Below are 21,198 nucleotides of genomic sequence, written 5' to 3' on the forward strand. Positions count from 1 at the left end.
AATCTGATAATTGTTGCTCGGTCTCTTTACTCATTTATTTAGTAGAGTGTCCACACACCTTCTCATTCTACATATACACAGAGGTATACTGGTGGCTTTACAGCCTACATTTGATTGATTATCTCTGATCCCCACGGTCAATTTGGTCGTTGCAACAGTGCGACGCAACACCACTGACGCTAGGTGGCGCCAAGCTAAAAAAAAAAAACGAATCCTATCTGTTGCCTCTTTAAGTGTCATTGTAACTGATAATAATCTTTTCTGAGACAGTTATTATACCATGAAAATTCCATAGCATCGCAACCTTAGTAACAGTGAAGCTGACCTTTGACCTTTTGGGTGTAAAATGTCATCACTTCATCATATTATCCTGTTAGACACTTGTGTTAGTTCTAAAGATGTGACAAAAAACTTGACCTTTGACCACCAAAACCTAATCAGTTAATTGTTGAGTCCAAGTGGACGTTTGTGCCAAATTTGAAGAAATTCCCTCAAGGTGTTCTTAAGATATTGCATTCACTGCAATGAGACATATTCAACCCCACACTGGCGTCTAGCGGCCGGCGGTGTGGGGTTGTACACAAAAATAATAGGGGTGTATTTTTTTATGCGCTGTGTTTGCCCCACTGTGTAAGAGGGTGTGGTGCGGACTGATGGTGACTGGGTGTAGGTCCTCTTGGTTTCTGCATCAGCAGATGAAGGCTATGTTTAGCTCTGTGTGTGTGTGTGTGTGTGTGTGTGTGTGTGTGTGTGTGTGTGTGTGTGTGTGTGTGTGTGAGGGAGAAAACAGGGAGAAGCAGGATAATTAACCCGCTGCATTGTACTGATAATGGCAGTGGCTAAAAAGGCTAATGCTAATGCTCACTGTCCGTCATTAGCTGTTGACACGCCTGACTGGATTAAATCTACTCTCCACTTTAGCAAATGGACGAGACGCTGATCTCCATCCAGCGGCCACTCCCTCCGTTATCGAGCCTCCATCTTCTCCTCTATCACCATCACACATCCGAGGGAGGAAGGAAATTCTTGAAACATTTTCTCAACAGAAAGATTCACAGATGTCTTAAAGAGAATAAAAAGTGTTTCAGCACGTCTTTTTCATCAACATAAATTTAAACTGGACTTAATCTGATATTGACATTACTGACTTTTCATTTTTAAATCAACATGTCAATGGATCAACAGATGGCAACAATCTCAGCAGTCAACATTTTATAAAAGTGTCCATTAATATGATATGATATGTGTAGGGGTACAGGGTACAGTTTCTAAATGCTGGGGAAACGTTCTGTACATTTCTAACATAAAACTTTGGGGAACTCAACATTCCTGGGTTCACATTGCTGGCATGTAGACTCTCTGAAGGCTAGTGACTGAAAACTCTCTGATGTGAGGTATTGTGACGAATTTAGGCCAAAGCAAGTGTAGCTTTCAAGATAGAGAGGTCAACTTGGGCTCACATTGAAGGACATTTTTTGTCCACCTTTTCCTCGTACGGAAATTTCTTCATTTCAGTCCCTCCTACAACACTCTGATTGGCTCAGCCATTTTTCCAGTCACGGAAAGAGCTGTCACTGAGCACAACATCAGACAGGTGTTAAGCCCGGTATAAACTGCAGTATTGGGCTGTCCCAGATGAAGGATGACCAACGATAAAGTAACGTGGTGATATCTTTGGTTGTGGCTCTAAAACAGTGGTCCTACATCACACAGTGAGAGGTTCAAGGATGAACATTGTCACAGTCTCACGATCAAAGACAGCCTGGAACAGTGTCATAACTTTGGGATGACCATCTCACTGTGTGACTGCTGTTACCACCTACGCCTACTAACCAACCAACAGAAATGCAGCATGAAGTGACACAGTGATCAGCGCTAAACCCAAAAGCATGAAGTGACACAGTGATCAGCGCTAAACCCAAACACACAGACAGATAGCAGCTCGCCATGGACGCAAAACACGCTAAAAGAAATGTGTGTGATTCCAGCAAAGAGGAAAACCTTGTGGAGCCTTGTCTGTATGACGTGTCCTCCAGCTCTGACCATGATCGCATAAAGAAGGACGAAGCATGGAAGGAAATAGAGGCGGAGCTACAGCTGCCAGGTGAGACACCTAGCAGTTTGCAAACACACACACACCTCAGTATATAGTGCCCACAAAACTTCACAGTTGGAGGGGTAATAACTCCATCGTACATCGTAGCCTGTGATTCAGTCGGCGCTGTCATCGTACGGTCTGCAGACATCAAACATGATGTTGTTCCCATGTTTATCAGATCCATGTCACACAGTGTAGCTGCACTAAACTTATAGGATTGCTAAAATCTCACAGTCTGTAGGAGGCGTAACTCCCTGCAGAGACTCAGAGCTCTGGAACCAGGTTAAATTCTTCCTGTATCGGCACTGGATGTTTAAATATGAACCTAACTCTTGTGAACAGCAGTGGGCAGCCAGCGCACACTGATCAGAAACCATCACATCTGAGTCACACAGGAAGAACAGTTTCACTGCACCTAAAGGACGCCACGAGAGAGCACAGCAGCAGCATTCAGCTCGTACAAGAAGCCAGTTAAACCAGTAACATCCTCTTTATCCGCCTGCACACACACACACACACACACACACACACACACTGATCACAAGTAGGTCAAGGGAGGGGTGTGAGATGTCTCTATAGTCTGCTCAGTTTAATCCACACAAGCAGCAGCTCTGTTACTGACACTGTTCACACAGAGGGATTCTGACTGTTAGAAAACAGTTACATTTAAATTTGACCTCAAATTATTAACAGGTCACAGCATGTTGTTTTGTATCATCATCGCGATGTCAACTTGTACGATAAACACATAGCTGCCATGTTGCACTTTGAATATTAAGAATTAAATTACATTTTGTCGTTGCAACATGTTCTCACTCCGGACTCGTCAACTATCGCTGATTGTTCAGTAGACTATTAACGTCTACATATGACACGCTAGGCATCATGGGTGTGTCTGTTGTTGACATTTTGGGACACCATGTCACTTTACACCTGTCACGTGCATTGTGAAATACACTTTTGTTTTCACAGGAAATGTGCAGTTTCTGCTCGTTAGATGCAGATTGTCTTTTTTAAATAAACCTACAACGTTGGGAAAACATCCTCGTATTTACATTTATTTCCTTATGCAACAAAAGCACATGTCGAGGTGCAGAAAAACTGGAAATACCGCCTTGTAAATGTGCGCCTCCTCGCACCAGTCAAGTTTCGCTTATAGTCCCCATCCATGTCAGTGAAAACATGGATGCTTCACACACTGAAGATCTATACAATCAGCACAGTTTCAAGATTAGAGTCACCAATTCAGTATCTGACCAAATGTCTCCCCTTCTGTTCCTGAGATATGACACTGAGTAATGGTCAGAAAAGTGTTGCCATTATGATGTCACCACCAACATCTAATAATTTCCTAAAATGTCCAAGTGGACATTCGTCCCAAATTTGAAGAAATTCCCTTGAAGCGTTCTTGAGATATCGCATTCACAAAGATGGACGGATGGAAAACCCGAAAACATAATGCCTCGGGCCAAAGCTATCTGCAGTACAGAGGAATAATTAACATTAGTTAATAGTTTAAAATGAGCTTCACCTCAACCAGTGCATTAATGCAAGAGTCATAATCAAATGTAAAATAAAAGTTTACTAGCCTGGTGTGGCTACACATTTTAACAAATTAAGGCCTGTCTCAATTAGAGGCCTGGTCTGGTTGCCAAGCAGGTCTTTTTTTTGGTAGAAGTTCTTCGATGTATAAAACAGGTTGTTGGCGATCCACCTGAGCTAATGTGAGTGAGCTGCTTAGATCTAGCATACAAATATAAATGTTTGAACTTCTGGACCGTTTATTGGACCCATCCACCTCCCTCCCGTCCGCTGAACAAGGACTTTCCAGCTCCTAAAATCACATTGTTTTCTGACAGCATTTCAAACTGACACCGTTTGGTGGAGTTATAAACACACACCGCCCAGCCGGGTATCACAGCACCGCTACAGGATGGCTTTTCTCATTGGTGTGTGACGTGGAAATCACTAATCAAACAGCGTTATTTGACGACTTCAGAATGAGAAGAGATTGTTCGCAGGTGCTACTTTGTCTGATAAGTACCATCTCTGGCCAGTCAGACAAAGACAGGCAGGCTTAGTCACCTAGCTGATGAAATGGCGGTCAAAACATTCATTGTGTCTCAGAGAAAAACATCCGACTGAGTTGGAAATGACAACTCGTGTCATGAGAGGCTATCGGAGCAGAGAAGAAATTAGCAGTCAAGTTGTCAAGTAGCAAATGTTCAGTGTTGGTTTCAGTTTGTCTGAGAATATAAAACACTGCAGCTCCTCAAGACAGAGTAACAATGTAGTGATCACGTGACGACAACACGTGTGCTCCTCAGCTTCCTGTCCAGCATGAACGCTCTGATGAAAACTTCCTGTGGTGACGCTGAATGGTGAATTCTGTCTGTGTGTCTGTGATGAGGTTTATGTAACGCCGGCTGCAGCCTCAGCTGGTTGAGTCCTGCCTGAACACAACCGAGCGGTGATTACCATCTGAAACAGGACTCAGCCGAGGCCACGACAAAGGTTACGCAACACGGCCGTGTGAGTCAGCACGGACTCACACATGACAGCATGCACACAGACACCAGGGCTGCAGAATGAGCACAATAATTCATGTTAGAAAATTAAAGAGTAAAGTCTGAATGATGCAGGGTTTCTGAGGCTGATACCAAAACTAATATTTGACCATTTAAATCTGATGATAACATATTTACTTTGCAGAACATTTATACACATTGTTGATGTGGTTTTTGCTTGTTGTTTTTTAGATATTATATATATATATTTGCAACTGAGAAATATACTTTGCAGGACATTTTACAGTTGTGACAAAATAAAAACATTTCAAAAAAATCTTTGGCATTTCTGTTCTTCAGTTCCTTGTCTGTTATCAGCTGATCAGACAATATATATTGTGCGTTGGGCTTTAATTGATGCGTAAGAAATTGTGTGTTTTTCTTGCTGCTGTTACATCACTCTGACTCCACCTCTTCTTTTGTTTTCTGACATACTGACAGGTGCATTTTCCCCGTTTTTAGACCACCAAAAAAACAGTGACAGAGCCGTGGTGGCAGCCCAGTCGCCAGACGACAAATGTTTGCATTGTACATTTCTGCCATCCACAAACATGTTATATTTGTTTCATACGAATCATATCCAAGTTTCTAAAGTGACGTAGTACATGAGCTGACTGTCATCAGGAGGAGGGGATGGTGGATGGAGTGACAGCTGGTGGAGACGCCTGCCAAGCTGCAGACACTGCTCAAGACCAACAAACAAAACTGGTTATTTTTAGCGAGTCGTCGTTGTGTTTCCTGCAGGTTTGAGCCACCAAACGTTGGTGTTTTTAGCAACCTGTTTTCTTTTCTTAACCATAAACAAGTCTTTTTTGTGCCTAAACCTAACCACGTTTGCCACTGCGTTGATGAAACAGAATAACATGCAAAATGAAATACACGCGGGTCGGCAGTGGGTAGGAACAAAAATATTTTTTTTAATTTTTCAGAATAAAACAAATGAAAAAGATGCGCAGTGTGTGTGTAATATTTTGACAGCACCTGGAGGCGTCAGAGGGAAACACAGCAGGAGAAGGATTCAAGTTAGGGCGGCAAAAGTGTGACTGGAGTGCAACAACCATCGACTGTCACCCAGGAAGCCGGTAGCCCCTTTCACACTGCCAGATTTTCGGCGAATGTTGGGCCGTTTTGCCGGCCAGCTGCGAGCGTTTAGACACACAGNCCCTCCTTGTCTTCGCAAACGAAGAGGCCATTAACCGTCAGATGACGGGGACGGTGAAGAACGGGCTGACTTAGGAGAGAATCGCTGAAGGACTGACCAGCTGCGGCTTCCCTCCCACGTCACTGTTTACGTCACACGCTGAGCTACACGTTTTGTTACTTGCTCACGCCCCCCATTGCCCCGAAAAAGGCACATTCTGTATAAACAAAAGTAGGTAGGCGGCATTTTGCTGCACTCCCCGATTTTGTTTTTATACTGCCAATGCTGAAAAAAGACTGATTGGGCTTTCCTGCAAATTTGCATAATTCCTACCTAAAAAGGTCCGGTGTTTGCTTCCTGTGAGACTGTAAAGCCAAACCCTGTTCTTTTTACCTAAACTCAACCATGTGCATTTGTTGTTGAAGGAAAAAAATAATAATTTGCAGTGTTGTAACGACGTAGTGCTTTTATTTTGAAAGAGACTGTATGCAAACTGTACATTTCCTGTGAAAACAGAAGTGTATTTTGAAAACAGACAATGCATGTAACAGGCTGAAGTTGACACGGCGTCCCAGAACGTCAACAACCAACACACCCAGGGTACCTTGGACGTCATATGTGGACGTGGAAAGTCCATGACCAAACGTGGACATGTGACGAGGTCGCAGTGAGGATGAGTTGGGAGAACATGTAAACTCCACACAAAGGGGTTCCCCCACCCCCTCTGTGTGGAGAAACCCTGGGGTCTGTACTGGGAACCCTCTTGCTGTGAGGCGACAATGCTAACCACTGCACCACCGTGCTGCCGGTGTTTTTGCTTTCAATAATCATAATATAATAATTACTGCATTTTGATTAAATCAGTACAACAGTTTGATTACATTTCTACACAGGCTACCATTGTTGTCTCCAAATAAATGTTTGTTTGTTGCATCAGTTGAGGAATATGATATGAAAGGATACTGCCAAGTATGAAATATGTGAATGATTGACATTATGATCATCTGTAAATGATGTTATTGGCAGCTCTGTGGACTCAGCATGGATAGTACATGGATTGTACTGAATCAGTCCTGTGCTTATAGAGACTGGATCACATGTCTCATACATGAGTCCCAGTGGGAATACTGGCCGAGATGGAAACCATCGTAATAACCAGCATTAAGCTCTGAGCCTGACACACACCCCTACTGTTACACACTTACACAATACCACCGCTTAATGGCTCTATTTCGGATGATTTGGAGGGTGTAGGAATACCATGTGATGTGTACACCAGCAGGTTGTGGGAGTGAGGCGGAGGGAGGCCATGGCAGCATCCTCCTCCTCCTCCTCCTCCTCCTCCTCCATCCATGCAGCCTCCATTTTACAACAAACCAAAGCGGAGACACCAAATATCATAAAAACCCGATCAGAGGCAGCAGACAGTTTGTTCTGCACAGCTTCAGACACACCAGCTGATGTTTATGATGCGATCAAACCCAGACACAGCAAATACAAACTGCAGCTACAGCTCCGGGTTGTGCTTTGTGCCAATGTGCGTAGTGAAGGGCAGGATGGGAAAAAACGCCCCGATGACAGACAATGAAAACACGCACACGCATAAAAACACACGAAGCTGTGAATCTTAATTTCATCTAGATATTAAACACACAGCATGCTCGTTTCTTCAGAGTCTGACCCGTCAGTGTGAGTGTTGGAGATGAAATGCAGGTTTATTTCGGAGGTGTTGTTTTGAACAGCGCCCCTCTCCCCCTCCATCTCTCTGCCTCAGCATCATTATCATCATCATCATCATCACACACAAACACACTGATAACGATCATCGTGAAGAACAGACACGTGTCGTTTAAAGCTGCAGCTGAAGGTGTTTTACCTGAAAACAAGCCGCTGATTGTTGTGTGATGGGTCTCTCTCCTCTCTGGTCCACGGCAGGAACAACACTGATGCTCTGCTCGGTCTCTGCTGGCTCCAACACCCCCTCCCTCCTCCCTGCTTTCATTAAAGTCATGATGCTCAGGCTTCACGTCACGCATCGATTCAACGAATACAGAGGAGCTTAAACGGACCGACAACACAAATAATGCCTGCATTAAAAAAAGTCATGATAAACCTCATAGCTATGGGGAATGAAACAATTAGAGACATTTTATTCTCCTACACTGCAAATATGTCCCGATTTTCCCACGTGATGAACTTTCAAAACAATAATTTTAATTTGAACTGAACTGATTTTTTTAAAGGTTACATTTATAAAAGGTTTCCTGCCTCTCCACAAACTCTCGCTATCCAAAAAAGTCCCCTTTCCCCAAAAATGTTCTCACTTGAAAAATGAATTTACTTTTAAAAATTGTTTAGAATTTAAATGTTTTAATTTTAAGTTTTCAAAAATGTCCTCACTGTCTAAAAAGAAGGCATACCCATTTTCCAAAACGTTCACTTTTCAAAATATCGTCAATTTTCAAAATGCACTCACTTTCAGGATTGGTTTTGAAATACAGTTGAATTGATTTTTTATTTTATTTTAACTTTTCAAAAATGTCCTCACTGTCTAAAAGTTCCCACTCTCCAAAAATGTCCCCACGTCCCTAAAACCACAACACTTTCCAAAATGCCTTCACTTTTAGAAATAGTTCTAAATTTACAAAATAGATTGTTAGAAAGTTAAAATAAAAAAGAGCTAGATTTAAAAAATAACATTTTAAAAACAATCACTACCTTTCCAAAAATTCTCACTATGAAAAAAAGGCCCCCTCTTTCCAGAAATGTTGTCATTTTAAAAAGCTATTTACTTTTAAAAATGGTTCTGAATTTACATTTTTTTATTTGAAAATTTTCAAAATGTCCCCACTGTCTAAAAAGTCCCCAGATTGTTTCTCTTTCAAAAGATTTCCCAACTTTCTCAAACCCACATTCCAAAATATCCTCAATTTTCAAAATCTCTTCACTTTTGGAAATAGTTCTGAAATTCCCAAATAAATAAATGAGTAAATAAACATGTAATTAAAAAAAAAAACTTTCAAAAAATAAAGTTAAAATAAAAATAACAGCGTAACTTAAATTCATTTTCCTACTTTGTTTTTAAAAAGTTACATTTTAAAAACATTTCCTACCGTTCCAAACGTTCTCATGTCAAAAAGTCTCCACTTCCCAAAAATGTCCTCACTTTACAAAATTTCCTCACTCTTAAAGATTTCCCCTCCCCTTAACATAAAAATGTAAAAATTTCCTTACTACCCAAAATGTTCCCAGCTTCCGAAAATGTGAGGTCCAAAGAAAAAATAAAATAAAAATAATGAAAAAAATGTAAAAAATGGAAATTCTGAACAATTTTTCAAAGTGAATTAAGTTTTCAAAAATCCGGGACATTTTGGGGAAGCGGGGTTTTTTTTTAGAAAGTGAAGACATTTTTTGAAAGGTAAGAAACATTTAGTTTTTAAAATGATAGACCATGAATTCTCATAGATTGTGTTTCAAATCGGAATTGAAATGTTTTATGTTTCAAATTAATTAATTGTCTTTTTAAATATTTAACTTTACCAAAACCACAACACTTTCCAAAATGTTTTGAATTTTCAGAATGTTTAAAAAATAGTTATGAATCAAAAATTATATATTTTTTTTCTATCTTAACATTCGCCGTCTTAGAAGAACATTGCTTTCCAAAAATGTTTTCTTTTCAGAAGTCCGTAATTTCCAAAAAAGTGTCTTGACTTTTTCTCCCACGTTCCCAAAACACATTTTTCAAGAATGTCGTGGCTTTCCAAAATGTACTCAACTTCCTTAAAATGGCCCCAATTTCCAAATATTTCTAATATCTCTTCATGTTTCAAAAATTCTTCTTAATTTTTGTAAAGCTAAATAAAAAATAATAATAATAACTTTCCAAACATGTCCTCTCTGTCTAAATGTCAACTCACTTTTCAAAAATGTCCTCACTCTCAGGGTCTAAAGGTCAAGTGGGTCCTCATTAAAGTAGGAGTGGAGGCATAAACACACACAAACACACACCCACACACACACACACACACACACACACACACACACCCAGAGGCGTGTGTTTCTATTCTCAGGAAATGAAAGTGAAACAGATGATTTGTCTGCAGCTGATTTTCCTGTTCTTCCACTGAGCGAAAACAGCCGTAACCTCTGAACAGGTGAGCTTTGATTTTGTTGCCTTATCTGATTTTATATTCAAATTCATTTGATTTCATTTTCACTGTGACGTACCAGTTTCACTTTCATCAGTATCAGCTCTGGTATGTAGCCAGGAATATAAAGTGGATGCTTGGTCACTGTAAGAGCACAAAAGTAAAGTGAAAATACTCAATGTGAGAATGTAAAGATTCTCCCTGTGTCCCGGTGACACACACAGTATATGTTTTACCTATTAACAATATGAAAATGCTCTTATTATTCCTCACATGCATTTTTATTTTTAAGTAATTTGTTATTTTTGACAAATTCACGATGAATGTGACAAGCAGAGAGGCACATGTAGCAGTGTACACTGTGAGACGAACTGTGGTGAATAAATGTGACTTCACATTGTTCAGCACGAAACAATCCAGTCCATGTTTTCTGCTCTGCCTTCTCAGGTATGACTCTGCAGTTTCAGTAAGTTATCTGCACTGAACTGACATTAATGAGAGACAAGTATGACTCTGCAGTTTCAGTAAGTTATCTGCACTGAACTGACATTAATGAGAGACAAAGATATGACTGGGGATTTCTAACTGCCAGTATATGTGTGTGTGTGTGTGTGTGTGTGTGTGTGTGTGTGTGTGTGTGTGTGTGTGTGTGTGTGTGTGTGTGTGTCAGATGTTGGACTGATGAGAGTCCTGGGCTGTTCTATGTGTTAGACTTTCAGCATTTTAATCAGGAGAGACCAGAATGATACAAATTACAGGTGTAGCCTACAGAGTACTAGATTAATGCAATTAGAAATAAAGCCTACTCAGACTTGGACTCAGACTTGGACTCAGACTGGGACGCCGTGTCAACTTCAGCCTGTTACATGCATTGTCTGTTTTCACAGGAAATGTAGTTTGCATACATTAGTGCATGTAAGGCACAACACCGCAGACTGACTTTTTCTTTCCTTCAACAGCAAACGCACATGGTTATACTTTGCCAAAACTTGCACGTGGGTGGGGTTCAGAAAAAAAAGAACAGGGTTTGGCTTTACAATCTTACAGGAAGTAAACACCAGCGTCCCGGGGGGGAAAGTCAGTGGTTGTGGGACCCATCCACTACCCATCCCACCCACCCTACTCGGACTTCTGCCCCCTTAACTTTCGTTGTTGTCCACTGTCTCCTCTTGACGCCAGGCACCATTAAACAATAACAGCAACTGGCTGTGTATCACGCCGTTGGAAAGGACAGCTTTCTTCGTCGGTGTCTAACGCCGAAAGTTACCGACCAAGCGCTGGATTTCAGCGACTTTAGACTGGGTTGGTTTCTGAGATGTCCAATTCACCAGAATGCAATGGACGGTGTTGACCCTAACTTTTGACCACCAAAGGCTAATCAGTTCATCCTTCACTCAAATATGATGTTTGTGCCAATACTGAAGAAACTCTTTCAAGGTATTCTTGAGATATTGTGTTCACAAGAATGAGACAGATGCAACGTCACAGTGACCTTTGACCACAAAAATCTATTTAGTTCATTGTTGAGTCAACGTGGACATTTGTGCCAAATTAAGATATTGCGATATGTCAAATAATAATGTCGTCACTGACCAAGTGCTGGACTGTTATGACTTCGGAGTGCGACCAGGTTGGCAAAAGTACAGCCTTCCTGACTGAACTTTAGCTAGAGCTTCATTTCCAAAACAGCATATACTGGAGGCATGGTCCTTGGTGACCCCCCACCCCGACTTTTCCTCTAGCACCATGAAGGAGCTGACATTTGTGGTTTTGAGTGAAATTAAACCTCTTGGTTATGGTGAGTAAAAGGTCATGGGGTTAGGGTTAGGCTTTTGGCTTAAAATACCCAGTTTGGGGGCACAATCCCTGCTGGAAATGCAGTGATGTCTTACGCTGGAATTCCACTGGATGCGTGTCCATTGCAGAGCGGCTGCGCTGGTTATCTGCTGCGTGCTCCGCCGTCCGTCAACACCCACCGGCTGCGTTTGCTGTGCGGAGCGGTGCAGCTCCACCGGACAACGGGAGTCACGAGGACCCACGAGATCTCGTGTATTCACGCATAATCGCGCGATATAATAAGATGTAGTTTCTATGAACAGAACCACAAAACCGGAAGAGTAGTAGGAAGACATCTGGGTGCACCTCCATGATTAACATCTCCTCGTCCATGGTGTCAACGGGGTGAAATGACGTCTGAAAACCTCTGACCTGTTGACTTCAGGCCTGCCTCTGCCCATTATGTAGTTTTCAAGGTGTAGTGCAGGGAAATATGATCCGCCGTGAACACTGTGTATTTTATTTTGAAAATTAACCAGATGTTTTATTTTGTTTCTGTGCACGACTTCCTGCCCCACACGATCTGCTCTGCTGAATTGCTGTGTTGTGCTCCGGCGTCCAGCAAAAATAGAAGTCCTGCGTATCTGTTGCGGAGGGCTCCGGAGCGCCGCAGCTGTGACGGAGACGCAGCCGGTGGAAGCATACACATTGACTAGAATTGAAACGTATCGGCTCCGCTGCTGTTCCGGAGCACAGATGCAACCAACACGCATCTGGTGGAATTTGGGGGTTAGAAAAACACAACTTCTTTTCAAGGCTCAATCCCAGCTGGAAAAACTGCGATGGATCGCAACAAAACACCCATGTCTGTTGCTTGTAAAGCCGCAGGAAAAGTCAGCTCATAAACTTCAGAAAGACTGATATGATACGTATGAAGGGAACAAATTTAACGTATCTGTGGTTTACAGAAACCTACAGTGGCACAAACAAACTTTCCAGCAACTGGGATTCAGAGCTATATGTTTAGGCTGACCAAAGGTCCTCTTTTGCCCGGACATGTCCACTTTTCACGTCCTCTCCGGGGCGTCCGGGGGGTGTTTATAAATTGATGATAATGTCCGGTTTTCCTTGGTTAGTGTGTGTGTGTGTGTGTGTGTGTGTGTGTGTGTGTGTGTGTGTTAGAGTGCGGCACAGGATATTTCTGTCCGAACCCGACAGTCATTCTGTTTTGTTATGTCCGAAACCGAACCGAGCCCGACATTATTTAATGACCAAAGCACTGAGTTTGTGTCACACAGTTGTTACGGTTACAGGCTATTTAACAGGCTGGGCGTGTGCCGTGGCTGCTCCGTGTTTGAGACGGGAGCGGGCGGTGGGAGGTCCGAGGCTTCCAGCGAGGGGAGAGGTAGAAACAAACAGCCAATGAGTGTCTGTGTGTGTTATGTTCAGGTGTTGTCACATAAATAACAGTCCCCATGCAATAAACAGGACAGACAATAGGATTTTATTTATTTTTACACTACATTTTCACTGAAAGCTGACCGAATCCGACCCGAGCCCGAATACAATTTATACATTTTTGACCGAACCCGGCCGACCCGTTGGGTAGGCCTACTGTCAGGACCCGTCGGGCTCGGATTGGGTAGCCACACTCTAGTGTGTGTGTATGTGTCCCCTATCTATTGGGGCCTATCTGAATTTCTGTCTTTGAGAGATATTATTTTGTAATATAACTGAATTTTCTATCCATACATATAAACTTTAAATATATTAAAATTATAAGGCATCATTGAGTAAACTGCGAGTATCATCTAAGTAGGTTATCTCGTGGCCGGCCGAGTGTCCTCTTTTTTGGAAATCAAAATATGGTCACCCTATACATGTTTAAGATAGCCCGTTCTCATTCTGAAGTTGTCAAATCCCACCATTTTGTCAATGATTTCAGTTTCAGACACTGACGGCAAAAACCAACCAGGCCAACCAGCACATACGTTCTGCACCTGCGTGAGAGGCTGGGAGACCGTCATGATGCTAGTTAGCCAGTTAGCACATTAACAACACAATCCAATGCTGGAAGAACAGAGCATGCTTACCGTGCGGCAGTGACCAATGACAAAAATCATCAGGAAATGTTTCTGCTAAAGAGAAAAATAATCTGACCTTATGGAACAAGTTTGTTTTGGTCTCACTCCCTCTGGACTTTAGCTCTTTGTTTACTTTCCTCAGCGTAAAATACCAGGTGGGTAGATCAGTATATCTGAGTATGTAAAACATTTCCAGGAAATTCATGGTGGATAGCTCAACTCGCTGCAGAGTCAGTGGGTTCGGAAGAATCCTCGTAGTGATTGCAGCATTAAGAAGCACCTGTTTAGTCTACCTGTTAACTTCAGTTTGTTTTATCATTTTATCCTTCTACCCTTCTCCTTCTCTCTTTCTTCTCCACTCCAGATAATATGGCCTCAGCCAACATTTCCCCATCCGAAGAGCAATTTTTGTGCTCAATCTGTCTGGATGTTTTCAATGAGCCCGTCTCCACTCCCTGCGGACACAACTACTGCAAGGGCTGCATCACAAGCTACTGGTCTTCCAGAAACTGCAGTGAGTGTCCACTGTGCAAGGAGAATTTCCACAATGTCCCCGAGCTGCAAGTCAACACAGAGCTCAGAGACATGGTGGAGCTTTTCAAGATGAAGAAAGTTGCAGGTGATGACAGTAGTTCCACTGCTGGGCCCGGGGATGTGCCCTGTGATGTCTGCCATGGGATAAAGCGTAAGGCTGTGAAATCCTGCCTGACCTGTTTGGTGTCTTACTGCAGTGCTCACCTGGAGCCACATCACACTCAGGCCTTCAAGTGGCACGAGCTGATCAACCCTGTGAAGACCCTCGAGGACAGAGTGTGCAAGAAACACAACAAGGTGATGGAGTTTTACTGCAAGAAAGACCAGAGCTGTGTTTGCCTCATGTGCTTGAGGGACGACCATGTGATGCATAGCGCCATCTCTTTAGAGGAGGAGTTTAAGGAGAGGAAAACTATGCTGAAGTTTGTGAAAAGGCAAGTTAAGCACACTGTGAGCGAGAAATGCAACACGACCAAGAGGATTCAAAACTCAATGAAGCAAGGTCGGCAGGAAGTGGAGAAAGTGAAGGTGGAAACTGTCAAAGCCTTTGCTGTTCTGTCGGCCTCGATTGAAACCAAAAAGGTGAAGCTGATTGAGCTGTTGGAGGAGAAGCAGAAAGCAGCAGAGCAGCATGCCGAAGCACTCATCAGACAACTACAGCTGGAGATTGCAGAGAACCATCAGATGAGTACCAAGCTGGAGGAGCTTTCATCAAACGAGGACAACTTTAGACTCCTCCAGGACCTCCCATCTTTCTCCCCACCTTCAAACACAACACACCGCATTACAGAAAGAGTCCAACGCTTCCTGCAGGCAGAGACATTGTGGAGTGTGATAGCCAAGATGGAGGACATGCTGAATGAACAGATGGAGAACGTTATCCAGGCAGTCAATCTGGTGGATAAAGACGAGACAGTTGAGGAATCGATGAAAACCCAAACAGTGAATGCATTTGACGATGAGCTTGGGAAAATCCAGGAGCAATACGCAATAGAAGTGTCTCTGGACCCTGACACAGCACACCCCTCCCTAATTGTCTCTGGGGACAGGAAACAAGTGAGAGATGGAAGCACCAAGAGGAGAGTCCCTGACAACCCCACAAGGTTTGACTCGTTCCATTTTGTCCTTGGAAATGAGGGGTTTTCCTCCGGCAAGTTTTACTATGAAGTAACGCTCACAGGGCAAACAGGATGGGAAGTCGGAGTGGCAAGAGAGTCAGTCAACAGGAAGGGTGCTGGTTTGTCCCTCAGCCCTGAAAACGGATGCTGGACACTGGGGTCCTATTGGGGAAACTGCCAGGCTAATGCAAATCCTCCTGTCAAGCTTTCCTTGTCTCAACAGCCCCAGAACCTTGGGGTGTTTGTGGATTATGAAGGAGGGTTGGTTTCTTTCTACGACGTGGATACAAGGGCTGTGATCTACTCCTTTACAGGATGTGCCTTTACAGCAAGTGGGACATTTCTGGGTAATTTATTAGCATTCAGGGTTTACAACTCAGGAAAGACCAGGATCTACCCGTTATTCCGACCCAGTGCTGAGTGGAGTGACTCTGCTCCTCTACAGATCACTCCTGTCAGATGCACAAAAGGAAAGTAGTGATCAGTTCAGTTTGTAAAACTAAAACCCTGCCTGACTAATAATGGCAGAGGTTGTTGGTGAATGTGTGTCCAAAATATGTCATCATTACAACAGTGTATATCAGCTCCTCAGTAAGCTGGGGCATATTTTTGCCAACCAAATCGCCGGATTTGGTTGGTACAACACCATGGTGGCATTACAATGCCATACAATGCCCTGTTAGTATTGTACATTTCTGTAAACCTCAGATATGTTACATTTGTGTGTTATTATGTAGCAGATATGATATCGCTGTGTTAAATAGGTTTAGGCACAAAAACCACTTGGGGTTAGGAAAATATCATGCTTTGGCTTAAAATACCAAATTAAGGGGTACAAGTCTGCTGGAAAAGCAGTGATGTCTCAGTTAGAAACAACCACTTTTCATAGCACTATCCCAGCAGGAAACACAGTGATGTCTTAATAAAACAACAACAAAGACTTTTCCATGGCACTTTCCCCAGTGAAAAAACAGTGACGAGTTGCCTAAAACCACTCATATTTTGTGACTAAAAAGCTGCTGGAAAACCAGCAACAGGTCACAAAAAAACAGCAACAATAACAAGAAAACATGTTAAGTGGCCAAAAAGATCCTGAAAAAACAGCAATGGGTCACTACCAAAAAAAAAAAAGTTTGGTGGCTGAAAAGATGCTGAAAAAACAGTGACGAGTTGCTACAAAAACAACAACAACAACAACAACAGCAACAACAAAAGTTTTGCGACTAAAAGACCACTGGCAAAACAACGACAAATTGCAAAAAAACAACAACAAACAAATAAAAACATGTTTGCTGGGCTAAAAAGATGCTGGAAAAACAGTGACGAGTTGCTACAAAAACAACAACAACAACAACAGAAGTTTTGCGACTAAAAGGCCACTGGCAAAACAACTACAAACTACAAAAAAACAAATAAACAAAAACATGTTTGCTGTGCTAAAAAGATGCTGGATAGACAGTGACAAGTTACTACGAAAAGAACAACAAAAGTTTTGCGACTAAAAGGCCACTGGCAAAACAACGAGAAATCACAAAAAAAACAACTAACAAAAACATGTTTGCTGGGCTAAAAAGATGCTGGAAAAACAGTGACAAGTTGCAACAAAAAAATAACAACAACAACAAAAGTTTTGCAACTAAAAGGCCACTGGCAAAACAATGACAAATTGCAAAAAAACAAACAAACAAAAACATGTTTGCTGGGCTGAAAAGATGCTGGAAAAACAGTGACAAGTTGCTACAAAAAAACAACAACAACAACAACAACAAAAGTTTTGCAACTAAAAGGCCACTGGCAAAACAACGACAAATCGCAAAAAAAAAAGAATAAAGAAAAAAACATGTTTGCTGGTTCAAAAGATGCTGGATAAACAGCAATGGGTCACTACCAAAAAAGCCTTGGGACAAGCTGCGAGGGGTTGCTACAAAAACAATACAAAACAAATATTTGTGACTAAAAGGCCGCTGGAAAAACAGTGAAGGGTCACAAAAAAACGTTTAATGGCAACAAAAGATGCTGGAAAAACAGTGATGGATCGGAAAAGAAAAAAAAGTTTGGTGGCATAATAGCAGCTGGAAAAACAGTGACAGGTTGCTACAAAAAAAGAAAAAAAGTTGCACAGCTAAAAGGCTGCTCTAAAATTAGCCATAGGTTGCCAAAACAACATATTTGGTGGCAACAAAGCTGCTAGAAAAACCGCTAGGAGAAACTGAAACACAGCCACTTTTGTTGTTGTTGGTCTTGAACGGTGGTCTACAGCTCAGCAGGCATCTCGCCTAAGTGTCACACAATCCACTATCTCCACCTCCTGATCTCCTGATGACAGTCAGCTCATGTACTACGTCACTTTAGAGATGTTGATATGATAGCCTACATGTAAAACATACAAATCTAACATTTCTATGGTTTGCAGAAACGTACAATGTCAACATTTTCTTTTGCAGACTTGGCTGATTTTTACAGGGGTTTCTTGTCTTTTACATGGTTTGCAAGGTTTTTAGGCAACAGTTGCTGTCACATTATGGATTTAACTAACCAACAAACAGACAAAAAACTTCTAGAGTTGGTGCCTGAACACCTTTAGGGAACAACTGTAATGAAAACGATAACCTTAGGATGACGTCTGCTGGGCAGTGCAGCCTCAGGTGTCAAGTAGTCAAACAGCTGGTGAGATTCACAGCTGGCCTTTTAATTTCTTCAAATAGCTGAGCATTATAACTGCTAATATTATGTGGGATAAATATATTAAAGAGTATTATAGTCATAGAGTATCAGACAAGATGAGAAATGAAGAGCTCCTGGTCATGTTTACCTGACTGTACAGAAAATACAAATTTCATTGAGACTGACTGTAGCACTAACCCAGTCAGCTTTGGAAGTGGTCACCAAGCGGTTAGTGTGTATATATCCATGTGTGTACAGTACTCTCTGGTGGCCAAGGTGTGTAATGTCATCCTTGACATCTTTTGAAATGGGTGTGATTATACCCTGTGACCACTGGGGGGCGGTGTAGACAGATGATTTTAAATGGCAGTCAGCTGTAAAATGCGTAAAGGCTGACACAAGAATATTTGTACAGTTTGTTCATATATATATTTAAATTAGAAAAGAGTAGATGCAAACAAATATTGCAAGATAAAGAGACAGTGGTGTGATTAATAACAGCAGTCAGTAGGTCTAACTTCACAGTGCACACCAGACTGATGATGTGATTAAGTAATGGTGTTTCAAATATGTCTGAATTAGGATAGCGATATAAATATCCCTTGAACGGTCCCTGCTCCTGGGTGGCACAGTCCGTTGACAGGCACTTCATATCATGACAAATATTGAAGATGGGGATGGGTCAGCGACTCATGGAGCTTCATGCCATCATTCAAAAATATACTGATCATTTGTATAAATCCAGAATGACGCTGTCAAAGACATTAACCATTATGTACATGCTGTTGCTGTTTCTTCATGTTTATTATACTTTAGGGGGGATTTTGTTTTAGAAAATTGGTTTGAAGGATAATTTTAACATGTTCTGTTTGTAAATTAATGAATTGCATTTTTAAAACTGTGATTATCAGGCCTTGAATGTCTGTATACTGGAGGATACATTGCCCCGGTCACAGATATGCTCGTGTTTTAAGGCCTATTCTCTACAGATAATCAATAATATAAAGGTGTGAAACTTATTGTATTGCTCCCTGACAGTTCAGATTGAGAGGAGGGAACTAGTGAGGAAGATGAGGATTGCAATGAATGGTAGCTCCTGTGAGGAGAGAGCAAAGCAGAGTGAATGAGGGAAGATAGAAGAACTGAAAATGTTTCTGTAAAAGATGTGGTGGTTTCATTGTACATATTTCATTGTATGTGTGTGTCTGCAATAATACCTGATCAACCCTTGTATTTCTATCTCTCTTTCTCTCTCTATCACTCCCACACACACAACATGAAAGAAAGTAGATAATTAATTGGTTATAAAATGTTTTCAAAGTATGCACATGACATATTTAAAGAGGTGGGAAAATGTTTACTCTAAATGGCTGATATGTCTCAGGAGATACAATTTCATAATTTGGAAAATAAAGGTCATATTTAAAAAAAAAAAAAATTGTGAATATGTTTCACTGTGGCCTGTATACATTAGAAAATAGCAATTCATTAATTTTCCAAAACATTTATATGTACCTGCCCATTCAAGGGACATATTAAAAATCAGTAACATACTATCATGATATAGTATAATATGGTTAATTACAAAAGCGTAAGGTGAAAGGATGCATAGTATCATACAGCAATGTAACATGAGGTAAAATAGAAAAGTAAGTATAAAAACAGGATAGCATGGGTATAATTAAATAAAGTGCAGTATATTATAAAATAGATACGTACAGTATATGCAAAAAAAAGAGAAAAAAAAAACAATCAAATTCCTTGGATGTGAACACATAATTGGCCAATAAAGGTGGTTATGATAGAATATATTTAAATAAATAAAACGTAAATGATGTTATATTATAAAGCGTAAGTTGACAGTTTTTCTTTCACAGGTGATGCATAATTTGGCCATTTTATTTTAGTAAAGTGTAGTTTAATATAATGTGATATAACATAATATAATATTATATAATATAACACAATACATAATATAATATAATATAATATAATATAATATAATATAATATAATATAATATAGAAACATACAGTATATGTGTTTATACCGTATGTTAATCAATAAGCTGGCAGTTTTTGTGTTACAGGTGATGTAATGATGTAATGATGTAATGGACCATACTTTGGGCATTTTGCCATCAACCATCATGGCAGTTTTCTGTCACAATCGAAGGTCAGACTCTCTCTTGCTTCTGATTGGACCGGACGCTGTTGCGCCCGCCCTCCTCCCGCTCCATGTGGCCCATCGCTGCTCTGAGCGCTCCTTCCGCCTGTCACTCAAACCGGCCTGAGCCAATCAGGTGCTTTTGTCCTTTTCACATACGTTCGCCGGGCAGCTAGTGCTACTATCCAACATGTCGGCTACTCCTGTGTTCCCCATGTGTGTGCGAGCGAGCCGGGCCCTGCTGAGGCTCAGGAGCGGGGCGGTGGGTGCCTCCTCCCCGGCTGTGGTGGATATCGTCCGGACACTCTCCACGGACAAGTCGCCGGCCGGAACGGGCAGCGCGACGGGCGGACTGGCTCAGGCTATCCTCCAGGAGAGGCTCCAGCAGCAGCAGCAGAGTCAGGTGGGACAGTTAGCCTGCTTATGTGCGCTCGATTTGGGTAACATATCAGCACTGTTGGCGGGGAGAACGATTACACTGCAGCCAGTGGATCCGGCCGTAAGACCCCGCCCACACGAGTTGTCCATGTAAACCAAATCGAAGCAACATCTCTGACATTTCCAGCCTCACGTTAAGCTGGAAGCTAATTTACATGTAAATGTTTATCTGAATAACCAGAGAGTGATAGACAGTGTGGGTTAGTTATCGTGTGTTATTTATCACGATACATGTCGGCGTCAGATATATTACGTTTCGGCTCCAGACTGCGTGTCTGCTGAATGAATGAACCTGAGATTAGGGACGCTAACAGGTTAGCCGGCTAATGTTAGCATGCGTTTTTACTGAGACTGGTAGGTTGACTGTTTCTCTGTGACGCCTGTCAGTGACACATGAGTTTAACAGTCATCACCTGGGGCCATACGGTACCTTCCCAACAAAATAGTCAATTAAATAATGTG

The 21,198-nt window shown here is 41.7% G+C and overlaps 3 protein-coding genes across 9 annotated transcripts in view; 2 read left to right on the plus strand and 1 right to left on the minus strand.

Annotated features, from left to right (window-relative positions):
- Positions 1-9,759, minus strand: part of clip3 (CAP-GLY domain containing linker protein 3) — a 33,903-nt gene extending 24,144 nt beyond the window's left edge. For 2 of the 6 annotated variants that reach the window (XM_050065385.1, XM_050065377.1), the window contains exons 1-2: positions 8,920-8,952; positions 7,683-7,893 (exon numbers count right to left, since the gene is read on the minus strand). In XM_050065385.1, coding sequence (XP_049921342.1) covers positions 7,683-7,893; positions 8,920-8,937 — 229 coding nt within the window. In that variant the 5' untranslated portion in view covers positions 8,938-8,952. Of the gene's footprint in view, positions 1-7,682; positions 8,258-8,335; positions 8,349-8,919; positions 9,051-9,726 lie in introns of those variants that run through there. The other 4 variants (XM_050065401.1, XM_050065393.1, XM_050065405.1 and 1 more) reach the window with 4 other exon arrangements.
- A 47-nt stretch (positions 9,760-9,806) lies between these two features.
- LOC126403156 (E3 ubiquitin-protein ligase TRIM41-like) lies at positions 9,807-19,547 on the plus strand. Of its 2 annotated transcripts, none has more exons than XM_050065656.1 (2): positions 9,807-9,963; positions 14,182-19,547. In XM_050065656.1, the coding sequence occupies exon 2, from the start codon at positions 14,187-14,189 to the stop codon at positions 15,945-15,947; it is 1,761 nt and encodes a 586-aa protein (XP_049921613.1). In that variant the 5' UTR covers positions 9,807-9,963; positions 14,182-14,186; the 3' UTR covers positions 15,948-19,547. The 2 variants fall into 2 exon arrangements, with proteins under 2 accessions (XP_049921613.1, XP_049921622.1); XM_050065665.1 differs by lacking the exon at positions 9,807-9,963 and adding an exon at positions 10,406-10,481.
- A 675-nt stretch (positions 19,548-20,222) lies between these two features.
- timm50 (translocase of inner mitochondrial membrane 50 homolog (S. cerevisiae)) overlaps positions 20,223-21,198 on the plus strand; it is a 54,049-nt gene continuing 53,073 nt past the window's right edge. Inside the window, exon 1 of the mRNA XM_050065793.1 lies at positions 20,223-20,701. Coding sequence (XP_049921750.1) covers positions 20,489-20,701 — 213 coding nt within the window. The 5' untranslated portion in view covers positions 20,223-20,488. The remainder of the gene's footprint in view (positions 20,702-21,198) is intronic.

The sequence above is a fragment of the Epinephelus moara genome, chromosome 2 (assembly GCF_006386435.1).
Source record: "Epinephelus moara isolate mb chromosome 2, YSFRI_EMoa_1.0, whole genome shotgun sequence".
Lineage (NCBI taxonomy): Eukaryota > Metazoa > Chordata > Actinopteri > Perciformes > Serranidae > Epinephelus > Epinephelus moara.

What these genes read in the sequence shown, in the direction of transcription:
- LOC126403156 (XM_050065656.1), top strand. Translation starts at nt 14,187, where the DNA reads ATGGCCTCAGCCAACATTTCCCCATCCGAAGAGCAATTTTTGTGCTCA.